Source organism: Tyto alba, unplaced genomic scaffold, assembly GCF_018691265.1.
Source record: "Tyto alba isolate M040663 unplaced genomic scaffold, T.alba_DEE_v4.0 Super-Scaffold_13, whole genome shotgun sequence".
NCBI classification, from domain to species: domain Eukaryota; kingdom Metazoa; phylum Chordata; class Aves; order Strigiformes; family Tytonidae; genus Tyto; species Tyto alba.
In genome coordinates, this window is record NW_024881275.1 from 3512376 (window position 1) to 3534952 (window position 22577).

General features: G+C 36.1%; 1 protein-coding gene across 5 annotated transcripts in view; it reads right to left on the bottom strand.

Moving 5' to 3' along the window:
* ADGRV1 (adhesion G protein-coupled receptor V1) overlaps window positions 1-22577 on the bottom strand; it is a 294340-nt gene that overhangs the window by 164286 nt on the left and 107477 nt on the right. For 4 of the 5 annotated variants that reach the window (XM_042787872.1, XM_042787871.1, XM_042787870.1 and 1 more), the window contains 16 exons: window positions 22317-22549; window positions 21677-21825; window positions 21376-21577; window positions 20724-20943; window positions 19322-19561; window positions 17854-18003; window positions 16522-16995; window positions 15606-15749; window positions 14176-14347; window positions 13668-13803; window positions 11095-11942; window positions 8975-9092; window positions 7908-8079; window positions 5036-5278; window positions 2233-2640; window positions 1051-1235 (listed from right to left, as the gene is read on the bottom strand). In XM_042787872.1, coding sequence (XP_042643806.1) covers window positions 1051-1235; window positions 2233-2640; window positions 5036-5278; window positions 7908-8079; window positions 8975-9092; window positions 11095-11942; window positions 13668-13803; window positions 14176-14347; window positions 15606-15749; window positions 16522-16995; window positions 17854-18003; window positions 19322-19561; window positions 20724-20943; window positions 21376-21577; window positions 21677-21825; window positions 22317-22549 — 4094 coding nt within the window. Of the gene's footprint in view, window positions 1-1050; window positions 1236-2232; window positions 2641-5035; window positions 5279-7907; window positions 8080-8974; window positions 9093-11094; window positions 11943-12932; window positions 13029-13667; window positions 13804-14175; window positions 14348-15605; window positions 15750-16521; window positions 16996-17853; window positions 18004-19321; window positions 19562-20723; window positions 20944-21375; window positions 21578-21676; window positions 21826-22316; window positions 22550-22577 lie in introns of those variants that run through there. The other variant, XM_042787874.1, reaches the window with a different exon arrangement.

Consider the following 22577-nt stretch of genomic DNA (forward strand, 5'->3'; position numbering starts at 1 on the left):
TCAGTTTCTGTGAAAAAAAAAGAGGGGCTGAGTAATTATGTATTTCAGCTTCTCCATTTCTCCTCTGGGTTTTGCTCAATATGATTTGCAACCAAAACCCCTGCATGGTAAACTAGGTGATCATAATTCTCACCTTTATAACTTGATGTAGAGATGAGTCTACAAGACGGAGAGGCATTAAAATGGGTGATCTTGCTTTACCTCTTATTCACAACAGATGATGCAAAAAAACTTGGAATAAAGAATTTGAACTTTCAAGTTCTGGACACTGTTCAGGATAGTGTTGATAATTATACCATTTACTGCCTTTTGGCTGAGATGGGCCTCATACTCCACGCAACTTAGGAAATGGCAAGAAAAGTTACATCTCCAAAAGAAGTTGAGGTAGAAATCTAAATTATGATGATTTTCTGAGGGGAAAAAATAAGTGCTTTTTTTCTAAGATCAACTACTAGTTGTTTAATAGATTCACAGCGGGAGAAACTCACTGTTTAAAATCATTTGCCTCATAAAAGAGTGTCATCTATTCCTCCAGTCACCCATTTCCCCCTACCCCTTAGCCTGATCACAGGGTATTACGCACTTGCAGACAAAACTAGCAATTTGAAAATACAGGTAAAAACTATGTGTGGCTTTTAAAAAAATTTAAATAATGTTCAAGTAAGCAAAAACATGCACACATAAATTACAAAATTCCAGTAGAATTTTTGGGTTATTTTCTCTCATCTAAGACTTAGAACATAGCTCTCCATCATACAATTACTTATTATTTTCTTAATAAGATTAATGAATACTTTTCCAGACAATGTTTGAGCTTCTGTCTCCTACTCCTGTAAGTACCCCTTATCAGTGTATCAGTTATTTGTGACACCAGCTCATAGAGCCAATATAGCATTTTATAAGATTGTGACAGAGTATAGCACAGTTTCATATAGGTGACCTACTAGACGATAGACAAGTCCATTGTCTAAAAATGTAATTTAAATTTTTTACTATATTGGTAAGTTGTCAGGTGTTTCCAAAACCTGGTATGAATTCAAGTTTACTCACCTTTCTCCTGGTGATCCACACATTATCCCAGTTAACAGGGAAAAAGCAAACTTCTCAGTCACCTCAGCCAGCAGGCTGTATCCTCGCGTGTCCTCACGTTTCGGGCTAGCCAGAGCACAGAGTATCTCATAGAAAAGACTTCTACTTTTATCCGTGAGCAACTGTTTTTCACCCACATCTGTAACCTAACGAGAGGATAAGAAATCAAACAGCATTTTATGCACAGAGGTCTGCCTCTAACATTTCCTCATGCGACTGGTTTAGTAAGACCTCTGTATTTATCCCAATGCTCATTCTCACAGTTCAGAATATTTTTGCCACTTTCTGATCACCGCTGCCAAGATGTGAGATGCAGTGTATGTCAGAACTATATAAGGATATGCTTACTAATAGGGATTCGATTATTAAAGAAATCGTGTGGCATTTTCCTTTCCTTCACAAATCAATGATTATTAAGTCCTGGGAGTTTTTGACACTATTTCCTGTTTTCTGTGTCAAAATGGCAACAGTCACACATGAACTATTCATTAATATCGTTATACTGCTTTGTGTCTGGGTATTTAAACATTTTCCAGCTCCTGTGCATTATTCCACAAGCTCAGAGGAGCCATAAAACCAGTCCCAGAGTTCTCACAGAACTTAGCGCGCTGCTCAAGTGCTCAGCTACCCTGCCAACCCGATTCCCAAAGCTACTGAAGCAAAAAAGACAAGCCACGTGCCTGGTTAAGAGCACAGCGGGCTTCAGCTGGCCCTGGCAGGATTTGCTTCTGTGTTGCCTGCACTCGCTGTGAAGATATGAGCAAACCTTGGCCTCACTGTCTTGTGCCAGGGCTAAAACCAACAAAGATGTGGCCAGAGAATCAAGAAACCATAATAAGCTCTGTCAAAGTACGGCACCAAAGAGAAAATTTCGCACAGCCAAAAATCTTGAGCTATAGGTACATATGCGAAGTTAATACTGGTTGCTCTTTTCAACCTATTTGATTTTTTATTGCCTGCCACCATCCTACCTAGTGGCAGACAAACTTCTCCCTGGATTGCAGGATTTCACAAGTTCACCCTTGCACTCTGTGCCCCCAAATCACTGCCGTGGATGCTAACCTTGATCTTTTCATGGGCCTACATGTTATTATACTCTTTTTAAAGTCACTGGTCACTCAAGAAAGAGCAGGAATGGTTTACCTTATCTATTATATGCATCACAGCAGTAAGCTGTTCTTCAGTAGTTTCTGTAGCCACTTTGACATTCAGATTCTGGAGGACTCTGTGTAAAATGGTGTCATCAAGGGGTTGATGCAGTTGGTCGATCAGCCCCCAAACTGGCAAGGAGTCCAAATCTGCGACAATGGTGACGTTAGCAATACCATACACGTCATCTACTCTGGCCCCGCCCGTGGGATTAGAAAGTACAACCTGGAAACGTTTAGGAAATGGGTTTAAAGACCCTGTCTTTGGAGTCAGGGTCACATCCAGAAACTTATTTCTCTGTCCAGGCTCAAAAGTCAATAAACCTTCAGATCTGGCGAAATCTTGTCCTGCCACAGCTGGAGAGATGAAGGTCCGACCAATAGGTTCAGGTTTTTGTAGCTCCTTAAAACAAACCAAAAGAGTTTTAGGTAACATTATGATAAATAGAATTGTTCAAAACCAGCTGCTGTAGAAGGCATATATTTTAAATGGGTAAAATTTAAATGTGTAAAAAAAATAAGCCCTCTTTCAAAATGCCATTAAGAATGATATAACAATTACATTAAATGAAACACCTTCCTGAAATATCAATCTGTCACTTGTAGTCAGTGACAACCCAGGGGAAGAATTATATATATTGTCAATAGCAAACAGGATCCCTCTCTTTTCCAGAACAAAAATCACAATTTTTTTCTGGGTGAACAGATATTACAGAAGTGTTAGCAGATCTGTAAGGTGAATTCCAGAGTGGTTGATGTAAGTTTATGCCTGCAGTGTGAAGTCCCTCAGTTCAGGCATTACAGATACATAAAAACTAAACAAAAGCAAAGGTTTTGGAAATCTGTGATCAAACTAATATAAATTCATTATACTTTCAGTCCCAGTATAAATACTTAAAAGAGGAACAATCCATTTAGGTACAAAGGCAAAGCAAACACTAGAATGTACACACAAGGCATACTGATGAATTTATCTAGGAATGCTATATGGCCTCGTTTCCCTCTGAATTGCCTTCCCATGAGGTTTGCAGATACTGTTTCATTCGTCACATTCTTGCTCTTTTTGTCAGTTGCCATAACTTTGATATTATATCTGGTAATATAATAAACTTTCTTTAAATGGAAACTAACATTCTGGGCTATTATTCAAATGTATGATTTTTCAATAGTATCTATTAATTTAATAGGTACAGATTGTATATTGACTCTTGAGTAAAGGTCTCCTTCTATAAAAAACAAGGACATTTATTTGTGAAATACTAAACCCCTTTTGAAAATATTAGCTTTGATTAGTAGAGTTTACTTATGGAATAAATCAGGCATTTTTTAAATTCACAGGAGAACCTGGTAAATCAATGCAGAGTGTATTTGTTCAAAATTGCTCTAGAACACAATCACACTGTCTGTGCAAATTCCAGTAAGAAGTTTCCTCTTGTTTATCCCTTCCAATTGAGAATTAGGAAAAAGGGAAATAAGTGGTAATAAAAACACTAGTGACAAGAACAATCCTTAAGAAACTTTTGTAGGAATGAGATAAACATCTGCTTCCAGTTAGCACCTCATGCTTCCTGTCTGCTGTGACCTTTTATTTTGCATGTGTCAAAGTATAGTTCCACTACTTTGGTACTTGGACATGCATCTTCAAAATCTAAAAATGTCCAAAGAAGAGTTGTTATATAAAATGCACAAAAGGATAAGGAATTGTCTCCTATGTTTTAGCCTAAATATATGGTAGACAGTAGCAACTTCTCCACTTAACAGCTAAATTATAATGAACTCTTGGCTGGAAAGAACGTGAAAATTTGTTACCATACAATCTAACTAAAACAGTGGCCATCTAATGTACAATAAATGCATGGAAACACTACGCACACCTGGGCAGTTAAAACAGATACTCATGCAATATAACAATAGAATGCAAAACCTTTTATTATAAAGAGTGAATCCACTGATCGCACAATGCTTTGTTATAACAACCCTCCCTCTAAATAATGTTTTTGGGCACAAAATCCCACATATTCAGAGTAGATCAGGCCAAGCACTATTCCAAGGTGAAGGCACACTTGGAGGAATCCCTCTTGCCATCTGTGCCCTGACGCTGGATTCACAACTATAAGGAAGTGGAAGGAATCATGTTTTTGCAGCTGTGTTACTTCTGCTAAAGGGGAATCTTCATCATCTGTCAACAGCAATGATGTACTCATTTAGAGATAAAAGGGTCAACAGTTAGAAGAGTCTGGTGTTACAGCTGTAAACATAACAAAAATGAATGAGGATGATAAAATTTACTTTAGCATATGAGATTTTTGATTGGAAGGACAATTTTCAAGTTTAGGACTTCACGAACAAGGAATAAAATTTGATAAAAGTTCTCTTTCCCTAAATGTGCACTGTGTATTAATAAATTTGTGAGCTAACACAGCTAGTGTGTTGGTGTCTGAATCTTATAGTCAGACCTATCATGATAAAAAATTAATTTCAGAGAAAGAAGCCTCAAAAATTGGAGCCTCGTAAGAAGTTTAGAACAAAGAAATAAATTTATTTAACGTCTGACTGACCGCAGTCTTTGAGGCTACTGGAAAGTACTATGAACAAAATCATTCTTGACACTGCAATGAGAACAAGGTATTTTCACTAATGGATAACCAAAGAAGCTAGACCACATAGACCCAGAAAATGTGTGACTGTTTCCTGAAAAAAATGTTAATTACAGTCACATTTACCTTAGAGAATGAACAATGATTTAAGGCTAAAAATAATAATAAGTTAAATAATAAAAATAATAATAAAAGTCTTACCTGCATACTGTAGCTAACCATTGTGGTTACAGCTGTACTAGAATCTCTAAGCACTTGCAGACTGATTAAAGTTGTTTTCTTATGAGCCACAGCAAAACGAGATCCCACAGCAAAATATACTAAACCATGAGGAGCATCACTTTCAAGGACCGTTATGAAAGCAAATCTGGCACTGTTGTTTAATGCAGCTCCTGTGCTTACGGCATACAGCTCAACAAAAAAATATGTTTCAAATTCAGGTACCTGTAAACGAGGGATTATTTTCATGTCATTATAAATCCCACTAATTACTTTCAGCTTTAAAAAATGCATATGTTACTTTGTATACACAGTGGATTACTTGTACTTACCACAATCATGCTTCCTGAAATGTGCAATAAGTAAAATTAAGTACATCCTGAAACCAACATTGCAACAAGCATTAGTCTATCATGTAAAATAATGAAATCTAAGATTTTTGCATGGAATTTATTGCAATAAAGCAGCTATTAGTATACTACATGTATTGTGGCTAGAAATTTGCCGTGATACATGACAGTAAACGCTCCAAGAGCTTCATATTCCAAATTATGGATTTACCTATGTGAACCTATTTACATCTTGTGAAGAATTTGCACTTTCATTTTCTTTTTGCCTTACAAAAAGGCATGTACACACCTACTCACCTGTGGAAAAACTGTACAGAATTCTAAGTATGCAGTTTTGAAACTGTAATTAATTAACTTGACTGCATTTGAATACTAAACTCAGGTAAAGTTCTGAAAAACATTTTACATACAGCCTTAGTGTTTCAACACTAACATGTTTATGCATGTTTTACAAACAAATCTCATTAGACTTGAACGCTTTACTGGATTTATCAAAAATCCCAGGGTTTAGATATACTACCAGATAGACTTCTGTGACATTTAAGATATAGAGAAACCTGTCAATCTGGAAATAGAGGCTATTGAATTTTAGTGTTCATATGTCAAAGAATTAGCATAGTCAGCTCTACATTCTTGATGCTTGCTTATCAAATATAAGGTAGCAATATTAAATTACAATAGGACATTCTGCCTCATCTTTGATTTTGTACCAAGAATCCAAACATAACATGTTTAGAAATAGACATCTGACTACTAGGATTCTAGAAATCACTGGAAATATGCTATTTTTACCTATTACATGCACTCGTGAAGCAGCAAACTTATGAAAAAAAAAGTAGTTCTCTACAAGAAAATAGCGTTACAGAAAAATGGTCATTGAAAACAATTTTATTGTTAGCAAACATAGATTTTTGTTTCAGCTCTGGATTTTTGGAAATCCTACTTTAATTCTAGGAAAACGGGATTCAGCTCTTAGCTAAAGAAGTCAGTACAGCTGACTAAGTAAAAACTTTCGAAAGCTAGAGTATGTTATACCATATGTCATAAAAAATGTAAAATATTTATAGAATATATTTTTTACTTCATCATTTTGCAATGTATTTGTTAGTAATTTACAAGCTATGTTCTGGAATAAGAACTGGAAGAATTAGGAAATATCTGCGGGGTTAAATAGCATATATTTTTAATTGACTTGGTTTTAAGTAATTCTTTAAATTGAATGATCTTGACTAATTGATGACAGGCACAAATTTACTGGAGTGCCATAGGGAACTTTAGCCTTCCTTTAGCACCTGTTAAAGTGGCACACGCTTGTCCTTCATGTGGCACAACTGCATGTCTCTGCAGCTGCTGCAATGTGGTCATTAAATAATGATATCACTCCTTTGGACCAAACAGGTTCAAAATCCCAGTTTACTCAGCAAGGCATCCTGTGCCCCACTCGTATATATTTTATTCATCGTCTCTCTAATGTAAAAATAATGTCTCAGGATTAAGAAGGAAAATGGCCCTCTTACTGAACTAACAGAATGCACCCTATTCCCTAGCAGGAAATCACTGTTTTTCACATCCTACATCTTACATTATTTTCTAGAATGTAGTCAGAAAAAACATGGAAACCTCATCTTGTCCTTTTCCATTCCCCAGACCTCAGCTTTGCCACTAGCCTGGCTGTTATCATAATTTCTTGGAAAGTTTCAAACTCTCCACTCTGAAAGAATGGCAAACATTTATCCTTCCTTTCTTAAGAGACGGATAAAACCAATAGGTGTTCACACAAAAATATGTTTTTCCTTCTCTTTTAAATAAAAATGACTGAATGCTGTGCTTTGTGTTAAGTCAATGAAGTCTGTATTTTTGAGTGCCAGCTGGGCCTCTCAGGGCTCTTCGGCTTAGGCATACCTAACCAACAAATGCCAAAAGGCTTTAGTGGATGATGGCTGCTAAATTGAACTTCACGACTCACAAGCCGGATGGGCACAACGACAGCTTTTTAGACATTCAGAGATTCTTATGTAGCTTTATGACTCAGTAGAGTTTTCACAGATCATTATGCTAGATTTAGGCATGTAAAATTATGCACAAGTTGCAAGAAAAGTTTTTTTTTTGAGTGACATTTTATTACTTACAGGATATGCTTTCCATAAATCACCCTAGGAAGTGCTTTGACAGATGAAAAATTTACTGTGTGAAGGATCAGTCCAGTATATGAATACGCATCACACTGAAATAACTCCAATCTTTTCTTCTTATTGTTCTGTAAAAATCTGAGATCTGTGATTTATTCTTCAAACTAAGTAGTAATCTCCTTCCCAAATTTTTACCAGTCACAATGGAGGTAGTACAAACCTCTAAATAAACATGTTTAAAGAGGAACTGAGCAGATGTCAAGTTACAACCTTCAAACTGCCCATCAGTTCCTCTGGACCAGAGAGGTTTTTTCATCTTGGTAAATTGCAATTGAATGTCATAGTGCTGTACATAAGTGAGCAATAGTTCCTTACATTATCAGGTTTTATTTCAATGGAGATGTTGCAGATTGTTTGACCTGCCACGCAGGTAGTGGCTCCCAGCACAGATACAAGTTCGTTCTCCAAGTTCATGCCATCCTTCACAAGGACAACAGCTGTCTTATTAAAGGTCACACGCCAAAAGACCTTCACATCTTCAAAAGCCCTATAAGCAAATCAAAAGAGTATAGATGTACTGAAGGAGAGCACTATTGCTTTAGGAAACATAAACCACAGACATAACATACTTTTTATGTTATTATTCAAAACTTATCACTCGGAAACAAACTACTTTAAGATGAAAAATTCCCTCTTTTTATTTAAATTCCTTCCTCTGAAATCAGTTTAGATTACCAAAAAGTAATACAGGAAGAAAATAAAGCAATTACAGGCACCCAGATTCTTCTCAATTTTTGTTTCAGAAAACATGAGAGTAGCTGAATAAAAGACACTGGTGCTTGGAATACAGGGATGTGGCCAAGTACTTCCCTTAATACTGCAGTAACCATTTGCCTGGAAAGAGAGGCAGAATTTGTCTTTCCTGTAAGTTTAAGGAACTTAGAGTACTTGAGCATATTTATTTAAAGTACACATAAATGTGTCACAGATATATGTGTTAATTAGAAAAAAACGTAGTATCTGTGTCAGAGAAGACATAAGCATAGTACTGACACTGAGGTAACTCCTTAATTGCTTATTTTAGTATGCATACCTACTTATATTACACAGGGAGATGAGAGTTTGAGTTACACCTTTAGCAGTCTGTTAGCAGTACTCTACCTTAAGCAAAGCTTTCATACTTGCTGCCTTACGGTATAAGTTGGAAAATGTTTTGGGTTTTTTTTTCCATTTCTGCTTTATAACAGTACAGTGACAGGCCTAATCACATTCACAACTTAAAATCCCATTTGCCAAATTCTGGGAAGTTATTAAAGGAGCCGGAAGGCCAAGATTTATTATAAAAATCTCTGATAACCTCTTCCACTAACAGCAGCTTCTGTGATTCAACACAGCACACTACAGTGTGTGGGAAGAGCACTTGAATCAGCTGTTGCCTGCACCTGTTTGGTTGCCTTGAGACGAACAGCAGCACCTCTCTGTTTTCTGAGTCTTCATCAAGAACAAGGCCGCTTTGTACTTCTGGAATGAACCCCAAAATGCCATTCTGGAGATCACTTCCTATAGAGGAAACAGTTCATGAAAAAAAGTTAAGCTGAGAATAAAATATAATTTAAATATGGATTGCTGCTAAAAAAATTAAAACTAGGTATCAAAAGCATGCTGTAAAGTACCACTTGGGCACACGTCAAGAAAATTTATTTTAATATTTCTATTCCTAATTGACCCTACATACTTATCTAGAACTTCAAAAGGTGGCATTTCTAAATTCTATCTTAACCAATAGAATAAGTATTTTTAAAAGTAAATCCCTTATGACAGTCTTGGCACCATCCATGCACATAAGCTGTATTTTCAGCAGCATTCAGAAAACTGACTGAATTCTGCTTCCCTTGACTTTAAGAGACTAGGTGTTACAGCAGTCCAGAACAGTGTCAGAAGCCTTGCTTATAATGCCCTTACGAGATATCACTTCAGCTATATTATTTTACACTTACCATAACCCTTAAACCATAATATTTCTAAATAGAAATGGGCCTCAGCATGTCCCTAGGTAGACAGTATAGCCATAGTAGGTTATGGGATAAGGATGGGCTTTCAAGGACACAACTTTAGCTTTCTTATTCATCCCACTCATAATGTTGTTGAACCCATTCATTTTCCCAAATTGTTACATCAGATTTTCTCCTGTGTCTTTAATTCAGTGTGGAACTAGAGAGCTGCAAAATACTGCTTTGTTCTCATGGGAATGCAAATAACTTCAGCAAAACAGCAGTGGAGGAAAACAAAACAGGGTTAATGAGGGGAAACTAATGCCTTCACAGTGTCCCATTAAATCTTGCTCCTAAAGGATTTTTCCTTACAGGAAGAGATGGTTTTACTCTGCAATTGAAAAGGCAATCTACTTCCAACCCAGTGCTTATTAAATGTCAATATATATACTGAAGATTAACAGAAATTGTGTGTTTGCTTATGCACATGCACAAATATTTAACCTGTGGTATGTCTGTATACAGTTAAATGCAGATACATACTTGACCCTTCTTAATGTAAATTGTTTCCTGATCTTACTTAATGAACTCACTGTACTCAGTGTGTAACTCTAGAGCATGTTAATACACTTCTGTGGGTTCCAAGTTCAAATTCCAACCTGTGCCTGTGCACATACTTCTTCAGTTAACTCACACAGACGGGCGACTGGTTACTTGCATGGTGAATTCTAGAGACGTGCACACGAAGGGAACATGGGTCTTACATGATCTGCTTTTGCATATGTAATTTTGGTTGCTGCATACACTCATCCAAAAGCACAATTTAATCCTGCTTCTCAGTATCTACCTTGTTAAGGCTAAATACACAAAACTTCCAGTAAATGTTGGACCTTACATATAATTTTCTTGATTAGCCTAAAGTGTTCCAATTTCCAACTTGTTTCTAAAACTTAATGTATATTGCAGCTAAACTTGGTTTGTACTCAGTTGATAAGTCTGACAGATACATGAAAACTAAGAGAAATTGGAGCTTTGACATCACTTTCTCACAGTAGCATGCAGTGATGAAAAGAAAAATTATTCCTTGATATCCATGCAAGCCTATTCCTATCCTCCATCCCATCAGCAGAGGATGACTACACTGCAGATGCGAAAAGCACAGTATCAAAGAACAAAACCAGAAGCTGTTTTTTATACTTTCTGTTAACCTCATGCAGTGTAAAAGTGATAAAATGGCAAAGAAAAACAAATAAGCCTTCAGTGCTACTAGAGCTGCAAGAAAAAGACCCAAGCTTAGCCTTTTCGCTTCATGAAGTAAAGCAGGCCAGGAACACAGATAAGCAGCATCTATAAATGTATTTTGAGCTATGTTGCTAAGGGATGCACGGTGAGCTTAGTGCATTAGATACTTCCTTTGATCTGGAAAACTCAAGATTTGGGAATAAAATATCCTGCTTATTATCAAATAGAATTCCAATTTTTTACATGAAAATTGCTATGCAAACATACAGTTATTTTCTGTTATTTAATTCTGATATATTTACTAATTTTATGGGGGAAAAAAATATTACCTGCAATAATTACTGTTGCAAATGCACCAAATCCATATTCATCCTTTCCTTCCACAATCTGAGCTCCATGTTCGGGGTTTGAGAGGAAAACATAGAACAATTCCTGCCCTTCAGGCTCATCATCATCAAAAATTTCTATGGATACCATGCTTTCTCTTTCTCCGTCCAGCAAAGTCAGAGAGACTGACTGTTCCTCAAAATCTTCTCCTTCCATTGCCCATGTGATGTTCAATTTTCCGTAAACATTTCCAAAAGGATATGAATCTATTCCACTCTGTGCACTTACTCCCCCAAAGGTTTTAACAGTTACTCCAATATCACCAGAAAAACCCTTGGTCCTTTTGATATGAAGTATCACGGTGTTTGGGGTACTGTCGTTTGCATCTTCTTCAACATAAGTAAACTCTGGCCCCAAACTTAGTATTCCAGGAAAAATATCATTATCCAGGATATTAACTCTTGCAACACTGAAAGCTGGATTCAAACGTGGACTCCAGTCAGGATTCACGGGTTCATCATCCAAAATTTCCACAGAAGTCAAATTTACAAAAAAATATTCCTCCATTTCAGACACCGTGTCATCAATTATTGATATTTCTATCACAGCATCTGTCTGAAAACGTAAAAACATAAGCTCTCCATTGTAGATGGGTATAAAGTCCTCTACTGGTTTGGCACTTCCTGGAACAGTCTGATATGTCAATTTAGTGAGATTACTTTGAAAACCAAACAGTCTTTGGACATGTAGTGTGAATGACACAACATCTTCTTCAACTGAAACAGATCTTGAGTTAAGAGCAAATTGAAATATCCCCATTGGCTCAATTTCAGCTATTGTAAATCCTGATCTGAAACAGAAAAGATATCAAAGTTGAGGGAGGAAATATGAAGTATGAAAAGCAAAACACCCAAGCAGAATAATTTCCAGTGAACAACCAATGATGGCTGTAAGAAAGTGGATTTAAAAAAAAAAAAATGTGTAACAGTAGAGGGAAGAAATAGCAATTATACAAAGCAAGATGTAAAGAGGTTCCCTGAAAAATATTTTTGCAATGATTGGATCAAACAGTCCGCCACGTGCTTAATGCATCCTGAGTCAGTAGAGGATATGGAGTAAAGGATAAATAAAATAAGGTCTTCCTGAGAAAATGGGGAGGCAAAGGAAAGTATGATGTCTTTCTGTTGTGGACACAATGCAGGGACATATATTACAATACAGCCACCCTGAGCAATATCAGTTTTAACCACTGAACAAACTTCCTGTACCAAGGGAAAACTGTGGAGTAGACAGATGCTAGCAGATCTACAGTTTTAGCCAGGAAGCTAGAGAAGGAAAGGAAGTTATTTTAAAACTTACAGTGGGGCTTTGAAATTCTAACTGCCCCCTCACAACATTGCTCGTAGTAATTTTTTCCAGATCTGATCCCTACTATAAATACCAATTTAAGCTTTACTTTGTTCATATTGAATGTATCTGCTTCATATTAGAAAATAAGCATAGACTAAGACTCTTTGCTAAACATTGGCCTATCTCTAAAAGTGACCCATTATTCAGTGCTAGAGGCTAACAAATGGCATTGCAATTACAGTGGGTGATTTTGACTAACAAACTAGACCCATTCCACCACTAAGGGAGCCAAAAACTCTTCAAAGTAATTGTCAGCTTTACCTCCTGTGGCATGTAGGCTTAAGTTTTCTAGGAAAGGTCATTTTCGTATACTCAAGGTATTTGACTCACACGGTAAATAGGTGCTCTGAGGACACCAGTCCACTGACAGACAAGCCTAGGAGAAGGGTCAGTCTCAGGAGGTTAGCCATCCAGTTCATTCCTTACTTCCTTCAGATTTGCCAGTGGAATTGTAATATGGTGAAGTCAATACCTTTCTCCATACGCAGTGTTACTCTATATGTCCATTCTTTTTATACCACTTTAGCTATCAATGAGTAAGAAAGAATGAAAAGAAAATAATTTGAAGAATAGATAACAACTTAGCTGAGATGGAAAACCACATTGAATGTAATGTTTTTTGTTTTAAGAATAAAAAGGATTTTTTATATATTTATTTATATATATAAATAAAGTATTTTCAGAGCATTTATTGTTTTACTGTAAATAATTATTTTATATTTAAATAATTATTATAAATTTAATATATAATTATTATAAATTATAAAATAATTAATTATTTTAAATAATGTTTGCTATCTAAGAGCTAAATATGGATTTTTAATGAAAACTGCTAGAGTTGCTTTCATTCTTCAGCTTCCTGGATAAAACTGTTCATCTTGGTTCCTCATTTTCTTAAACATCTCCATCATTCTAGACACATCCTAGGCACCTTTGAGCCTAGTTATATGAAATAGACTGGAATTGGGGGAAAGCCTCAGTTCTGATCATGTCAGATCTGCAGGACTGACACTTGTTTCCGTCTGAGACAAGACATACAAATTTATCAAAGAAGGCACTGCAACTTGCTAGCTACCTATAGTTTAATAGGGATTTGTATATGGTGTTTACCTGTACACATTCTTACAGCATTTGTGTGACTCAAAAGTATAAGTAATATCCTTACCTCAGGCGAGCCCCACCAGACACATTGCTGTGCACTGCTGCTAAAGTGATGGCAAATGATTCACATTTATTTAGGCTCGGAGTAGCCTGAAATGAAATTACTTTACTTTGCTCACCAGAGGAAAATACAACAGTACCTGAAGAGAGAGAGAGCACAGGTCAAAATCACTAAATAGGAGTCCTCTTTTTACCTGGAAATGTGCTGAGATAGAGACTTTAATCACAATTCCCCTCCATTTAGGTAGAAGACATCTGCCTGATAAGGGCCTTTCTGATATAAAGCTGTTGTTCAGGGGCACAGCATCACGTCTGCCTCCCAGAGAAGTATCTACAAAGCTGAGTTGGCTTTTTTTTTTCTTATAAAATAAACATATCCCTTAAATCAGACCATACAACTTAATTCTAATGACTCTTCATTAGTAGAGGAAGCATGTAGAGGTACATATAACTAAAGGGTGATATCATCACTCATGCAACTTTCATAGCTGTTTCCTCAGACGAGGACTTACCAAATGGAGGAGTTATATTGCCTGGCTGAGCAAAGTCCGTGATTATATCTGGTGGGTATCCCGAAATCCAGCTAACTGCTAGAGAGCCATAAACTCCTTTTCTGGTTATGACAGCCTGGCCTGTCCCTGCTGTAATATCTGTAAGTCGTAAAATCACAGATTCAAAGCCAACCTGTGGAAAGATAGTACATTTTGTTATAGAAAATGGAATAAAAGTGGGCAATAATGTGAAAACATACTATATTTTGTATATAGTTACAATAATTATGCATGCATATAGATGTACGGACATACATGTAGATATGAATATGTATATATGTATATATATATATATATATATACATATTTTTTCACAACTCTTTAATACTTCGAAATTTTAGATTTCTGAGAACTATATCTCAGGGAAAAGGAACCAGTATGACTGACACTTCAGTACTTAAAACACTGGATACAGTATTCTGTGTCTCTTCTTTTAAAAAAAAAAAAAAAAAAACAAACAGCCTGCCCTGAATGCTCACAGGCAATAGCTGGAGTACTCTCTATATACTCATAGGTCTGAAACAAATTATTAATTGTGTATCGAGTGAAAAGTAAAACTGTTGCAACATGATATTTTTCACAAAACTTGCTACTCCTCCTAGTTTGATCTACTTTTCTTTTTCTCTGAGCAGTAAATGGGACTGGAAGTATAGTTTTCACATTCTAAAAGCAATGATAAATGGATATATGGTAGTGAACAATGTTTACAGGAAGACCATTTGAATTAAGTTAAATTACAAATTAAAAGACAGAACAGTGCTTCAAGAAAATGAAAATCAGTAAATAAAAATTTCAATAAAATCTAAGAGAGAAAAACTCAGCATGGTATTGTCTTTGCCCGACATACATAAAGGGAACTGTAGCACATATACCATATCAGAAAAGGCAAATTCTCTTTTCTCACTCTCATACAAAGTAGAAAAATGGAAAATTTACCACTCAGTGGTTAGTCAAATATACAGTCAAATGCATTAAAACCGAGCATGACCTTCATCTCCTTTTGCACATAATACTGCACACATGCTGCTATCTGCTTTGGGGCTTCTATACTTAAAGGAGTAACTTTGTCCAGAATCAGTTATTTTCCTTTAAGTCTCAGAACTTCTATTTCATGTAAAGAAAAGCATAAATTAATCATGATATTTACAGTATTCACATTTTACAGACGAAGAGCCATTTTCAAACTGTAATAAAACAATTCTATAAGAATTTGTATCACAGAAAAGATAATACACAGTGCAAGTAATAACTGGAAGTCTTGTCAGTCATTAAATCGGTTGCAATGACGGAAACTTTAAGGAGCCAACTGAATTCTTATGTCAGGTATCATTTGTAAGGAAGTGTACCTTTCTTCTGTGGTAGAAATGTTACACTGCAGCCAGTCTACTGACCTGTGAATTGGCAGCTTCCTCAGGAACAAGCAGAACAGCTGACTTTGCTTTTGCTAATATTTTAGGCACATCCTTGGCACTTCCCCCAACCAGGCTTACATTAATCAGTTCCAGAGTAAAATTCAAACCCAGTAAAATAAATGCCTTTGAGAGAGAGAATTTAATTAAAAGGTAGAAATTTAATTCCACTGAAAACATGATATCCACCAGGTCAAAAAATGAAATAGCAGGACAGTCTGCAAATTTTGTTTTACTTGCATACAATAAGCAGTGTTTTCAAGACAAGTGTTTTGTTGATTATGTTTCTCAGAAGAAATACAGCTAAAACATCGATTCTGTGAATGTGATTTACCAGCATTTTTTTGGAATGTGAGTTTGCAAAGCAACTATTGCCATTTTAATAAATTATATCTATCGCAGTGTGCCTCATCTTAATTTCAATCCTTAGGATTAAAAAGGTGTAAAATGGATGTAAAAGGATGTAAGTATGGATGTAAGACTGCAATAATAATAACAAACAACCAAGGAACACAAAGAACTGCAGGTAAATTTATCTGCTGCTTCATGAGTCAGCAATGATAGATCACTATTTACAATCCAAAGGGAATCTTGAGGAAATATTTGTATACATATAATAATAAAATATTGAACTGATAGTAACACAAAGTAATGATGGAAGGAAACACTGAATATCTGAATACATGCATAGCAGTGATCTTGCAATTATTATCTGATAATGTGATATTTGAACCCAGTGCTATTCCATAAACAGGAAGTTCATAATACTACAACTCTCTTTTCTGCTTCTTCACAGTGGATACTATCAAGAGCTTAGTATCTTATTCCAGCACATCTGTCATGTGATGAACACAGATGGAAACAATAGGTATCAAGGAGCTGACAGGATAATACAGACCTGGTTGCTTATTGGCACTCTTTTCACTCCAAAGCTGGCACCATCTTTTACGGTGAGGTATCCCACCTCATCCCCAGGTTCAATTAGCGCTTCTTCATGCTGGGACATGATATGGTACTCAACGATCACTTCTCCAAATGTCCCGGCATGCCGAGTTACATTAATCTGAACATACCGATCCAGGTTTCTATCTACAAATATGGACTGCTGATCAGAGTACAGGGCAAACACTCCATAAGGATCATCATTTGCAAACACATTGATCTTTGAAGTTTTTTTCTCTTGGTCTAAATCTGCTCCACCTTCTACTGAAACCAGATGCACCACATAGCTTTCATCCAGTTCTGGAACATCATCAGGTAGCAGGTAGATAATTATCTCAGCCGTACTCTGTTGGTCAGGAATGACAACAGCTCCCTCTGTCATATCAAAGTCACCTGTGATGTCAGATTCACTCTGGATTTCCCAGTAAACCTGAAACGAGTTTACAAAATGCACAATATGAAAGAAAGCAAAATTACCCACAGAGTCAGAAACTTTCATATTCAGGATTCGGTATAGGCAGGATGTGGAACAGATTGGTTTTAAATGGGTAAAATAAAAATTGGTTTAGGTGTGCATAGAAAGAAGCACATACCTCTTACAGAAGTGTGCTGTTCATCTAACAGTACTGTGAATGTAAAGACTTCTTTTGTATAACTTCAGAAGATTTATGTAAAACTATATGGAATCTCTTAATTTTTTGAAAATATTTCTATTTTTACACCAAGATATGGTTGCTGTTTTTCCCGTTTCCAAGATTCTTCACATCAGAAAGGGGTGAAGATTTCTCATTAAACACAGCAGATGCTTTTAGCAATTGATGTTTGTTTGGTTTGTTTTGGTATTTTTTTTAATTAAATGAGTACCTGTTAAAATGCTGAATTCTAAATAACTTTAGGTGCAATCAGTGTGAGTGATGGTTCAAAAAAAGTCTGATTCTTACCTTTAAATATGTCTGGAAAAAAAGTTAATTGTGCTGATCTCAAAGAGAGCTCACTATGTAAGTATGGTCTCTTCTGTTCCTCCATCAAGACCACATGGCAAGTGGGAGAGAGAAAGTCAGAAGAACTGCAGTATAGCTTTTTTTTTCTCTGATCAGGGGAGACTGAATCTGACTCTCCAACCCACAAGTACTAGGACTAGGCCCTTCCTAAATTCAATCTAAAAGGCAACATTTGAAAAATGAATTTGAGAATCAAGCAATTGAAAGGCACAGAATAAGATATTCCTCCACACACTGATGCTGATGATTTCAGATCATACTGTTTATTAGGAAAAGAGTGAGAATACCGTTATGTTTCCCAGAGTGCCTTGAATTCGTCTGACAAACAGGGTGATTCTTTGTGGCCCTTCTGCTGCTGAGGGTTCTGTATAGTTGCTCTCAGTTAACGATTCAGGAGCAAACTGTACAATTCCATTGGGATCACCAAACTTCTGTATCTGTAGAAAAGTAAACAAAAAAATCAGAAATTTAAAATTAGTTGCATTCTTGTCCAAACCTTTGAGATTTTCACTGCTAGGTGCTACAGGGCACATATCTATTAGTTCTTCCTGCTGAGTTTTCTACTCTTAAGTAGATTACAGAGTACATTAGTAGTTAGAAAAAGAGACTGAGGGAATTAAAAAAAAAAAAACAAAAAAACAAAAAAACAACTTAGCAGACAGGGACATCAAGTCATGAGAAGGGAGTGATATCAAGCCCATGCACGCACACACACAAACATCCACATGCACACAGGAAATATGAAATCTATGGGTGACTTGCTCTTCTGTAAGAAAAGCCTACAGTGATAGATAAGCAGGATCGAAATTGAACAGGAGTCAAAATGATACTAAGAGACAGCAGATAAAGTATGAATGTCCCCTTCTCAGTTTTTAGTCCCCCTGTCAAAGGAAGAAGAGGACAGTTTTATTTCAAATGCTGTTTCTGAATATTTTGATATTACAGCAGGAAACACTCTGGCACCTTGGGCTAGTATACAGAAACTTTTCTAACATTATCAGTTTGCAAACAGCCCTCTGAGCTAGAGATCATCCACATCCATCTGTGTGAATCACTAGCTGCAACAGGGACTCGTGGGGAACTGACTTAGAGCGGAGTTGTAACATCAGTGCCTACTGAGAAACCAATTCATTGGCCTGCAGAGTGAAACGGTCCAGTCCAAGGAGTAAACGTGGGTCCCTGAAGGAAAAACTGAGGAGTCTGCGGAAATAGGAGCTAATTCCATCAAGATTCTACAGACCAGAAAAAAAAAAAAAATCCCATTTCTAGGAAAGATTTTTTTTTTTTCAGGGTTCTTATAACAGCCTTATAAATATTTCCTTAGTTGTAGTATCCTTAGAGCGATAATTTCTCTTTGACAACTCCCTCTGCCTTCTCCCACAAATTTCTGCATATCTCATGCTCTGCAACTGACAGATTCCTTCCTCTTATATATGATAGCTGGAGCAAAAGAAGAGGTCAAGAAGGGATGAATAACAAACAGACATTTAGAAATGAGGACCCAATCCATGGTCTCTCCAAATAGAATCACAGAAATCTGCAAATAAGAGGGCCAGGTCAGGGGTTATATACCAGTTTACTATCAGATTCTTTGCCTTCTTTTTTTAAGAAGTGAAGCTGTAACAATGCACCTAAGTAGTACAAGGGACAAAAAAGCTAAATGACAAATTATGCAATAATTATTAATTTTTAAATGCCTTGCAGGATAAATACCAATAACAGAGATCTCAAGAAAGAAAATCAATAATGACTTACTACTAATGTAATGCTGTTTGCCTTAGGATCTATTTCTGTTTCACCTTTCACAAGGCTCAGTCTAATAATGAATGTCTCCTGAACTTCAACTTCTTCATGAGGATAGATTTGTAGATTAATAGCTCTCAGACCTCCTTCTCCTTCTCCAAAAAAGAATGAACCATTCACAGGGTCACCAATGTCACTATTCAGGGGAGGTAAAACCTCTTCTGAATTGGGTCCCAAGATGTCCCAATTAATCTGTGGAAGATATCAGTTTCAGATTTAGAGTGGTGATATAATAGTGTCCCAGAGGGAGAAATGACAGAGTACCACAAGTGACATAAAAATTCTCATAACTGGTAACTAGCTATGTTTAAATCTTTATTATTAATACAGAATACAAAATATTAATCATTACTTCTATGTGTGAAAACATATAATCCTTTGGAAAAATAGACGTGACAAATTACAAATGAAAATTCTGAGGTGTTAGTTAGCCACAATGCCAGTTTATGAAATTCTAGATATTAATAATAGAAAAGAAGAGAAACTGGGATTTCCTTAGCATATAACAGGAAACACACATGCTGGTTTCTATTTCTCTCCGTTTCATGATTTGTTTTGTGAAGCTCTCCAAACGATTACTCATGATCAAAAACATTCCCTGTGAAGTGTGATATCAAGACAGAAAATGACGAACATTTTCTTATTCGTCTGCAATAAAATTTTTTAATCCCTTAAATGATGATTCATACTTCTTTAGCCTGATTAAAAACTTGAATGTTTTCAAAATTTCCCCCAAATTAGATTGCTTTTGAGGTCATATTCAGCACTTCAAAATTATTATTCTGGACATTTTAGTTGTTTTCCAGTTTTCTCAAATGACTTCTAGAAAAAAGTCAAAGAAGGCCTTGGCAATTTTTATACGGGGAGAGGAGGACCTGATGGCCTGTAGTGCCAGTCTTCCAGTCCTTTGCCAAGACTGTGAAAGGCCTACCTTGGTTCATATTTATACCTTTAGTTTGTCAGTGGTCTGTATAGAGTAAAGAAAAAAATCTAGAAAACTCTCAATAAATAATTTTCTGAAAAAGTTTTGACCAGCTTTAGGAAGTAATTCCATTGAATTAAACTAAACTAGTGGTGGTGCATGAAGTTAACCATATTTTCAATGGGATTAGGAGCTAGTTCAAAACAAAGTACACCAGATCATAATAAAAGAAAGAAAGCAGGAGGACAAAGAGAATTGATTACAAGAGCAGCAACATTTGCTGCTATACTCCGGCTATATGCAACTCATGCTTAATGAAAAGCTGCAACTATGCTGTTAGAAATCAATCACAAAGAAGCTCTTGAAGGGAAATGTAGGAGGTTTTTGACATAGCCACTAGAAAGCATTCAGCCTTTGACAGCCGGGGCCCACCTGTGTCTCCCCTAACAATCTTCCAGTCCTTTCCAGCACCAGGGACACTACCATGTCAGTGTCGGGATTGGGAAGAACAATTCGACTTTGGTTGAGAAATCGGACGATGCCCTGGGGGGAGTCACTTTTAGCAATGGTGACCTGGCTCACTAGGTGGAGCCCAAGCACTGCTCCACCAGTGGCTCCTGTCAGCTGGATTTCAAATTGCTCTTCAAATTCGCTGCACAGAAAAAGAAAAAGAGTTTCTGAAATATCTGAGAAAAAAAAAAAAGTAATTAAAACTGTACTTCAGTTAAATTAAATACTTCAATTAAAACTATAATTCAATCAACTGGATCTTTTTAAAGGTATACAGAAGTCCTCTCTGTAAGCAAACAGTAGAAGATTCCTCCCACTTGCACAGAATGATGCAATGATGGTGCTATCTGAAATAAAAATAATGTTCTACTTTCTGCTCATGTTAAATTAAGAAAAACAAAACAAAACAAAATGCCAAATACTTTATTGTTCACAGCAGTACTATTAACACCCAAATTTTCTGCTAATCTAATTTAAAAAAGTATTTGCATAAAATTTATCAGGAACTATGAAACTCTAATAATAGGATTTCGCAGAAATAAATTAATGAATAAATAAATGAAAAATTAATTACCTTTCTTCATCATCTATAATAGAGATATAAATAAAACTCTGGTTCTGGCCATGATAAAAAACGACAGAATTATTATGAACAAAATAGTCAACACCATCAGGAAGTGCAGAAATACTTCGAGAAAGAACATCAGCTGTAACATAGCCATAAGTTCCACGCCTTCTCACAACAGGAATCATGATTAACCCAGCATCCTCTTCCACTGGAAGAATAATTGAGAAAAAGTTATTTTATTTCAAAATTCATGCCATAGCCACAAACTTATCTTCTAAACCACAGTGAAAACTTAAGGCAAACTTACCCTCTAGAAGGATATACTCTGGATCAAACTCTATGATGCCTTCTGCATTATCACTTTTTGCTATAACGACTCGTACTGTGGAGATATTTCCTATTATTGGAGGTTGATCCACCTGTAGACCATTTTCTCTTACGGTAAAATCAAATCCACTTGCAAGAACATAAAAAGAAAATTACATAAAAAATTCTTGTGGAAGTATTAAGATGCAAGTATGACAATTTGCAATTACCACAAATTCTTTTATTCTCTGACAGTTATCACTGAAGACTTTCTGGTCACACTTTTTTGAACTATTATATATGCAAAAATAGTAATTTATTCATAGAAATGTGTATCTTTCATTTTTTCTTTCTCATTTTATCTTATTTGAATTTCACACAGCATGATAACTTGTATGTAATGTATGGACTTTTAGCTCTAATAAAACTTAATCGGCAAAATCTTTATACTAATGCTAAAAGAATTGGGTTCCCCATATATCCAGTTTTAATTATGATTATTATTATTATAGCTGATCTGCCTTATAAAATTTTACAGCAAAACAGCTGAAATGCAGTGGTGACTTTAAGCAGGTAGACCAGATTCCAATTACAGTTTGTTCTTCTGCTTGTAATCAATCAGCTGGGAATTTTATCTTTACCTTCCTTGGAGTTCCACTTCTGCAATCATCACTGAAAAATCTTCAGGACCTTCAGGAAGGTCATCATCATGAATTTCAACCAAAATCATTTTACTCTCCTCATGTGGCTCAAACAGCAATTCCCTTACTGTGAGAGTGAAATCAATTCCCTCCTCTGCAGTCCCATTTATTATCTGAAAGCAAAGACGCACTTTGCCATAGGATCCCCTGGAACGCACAATAGTGATGTTAACCTGAGGGAAAGAGGATATTTTCTTTAAA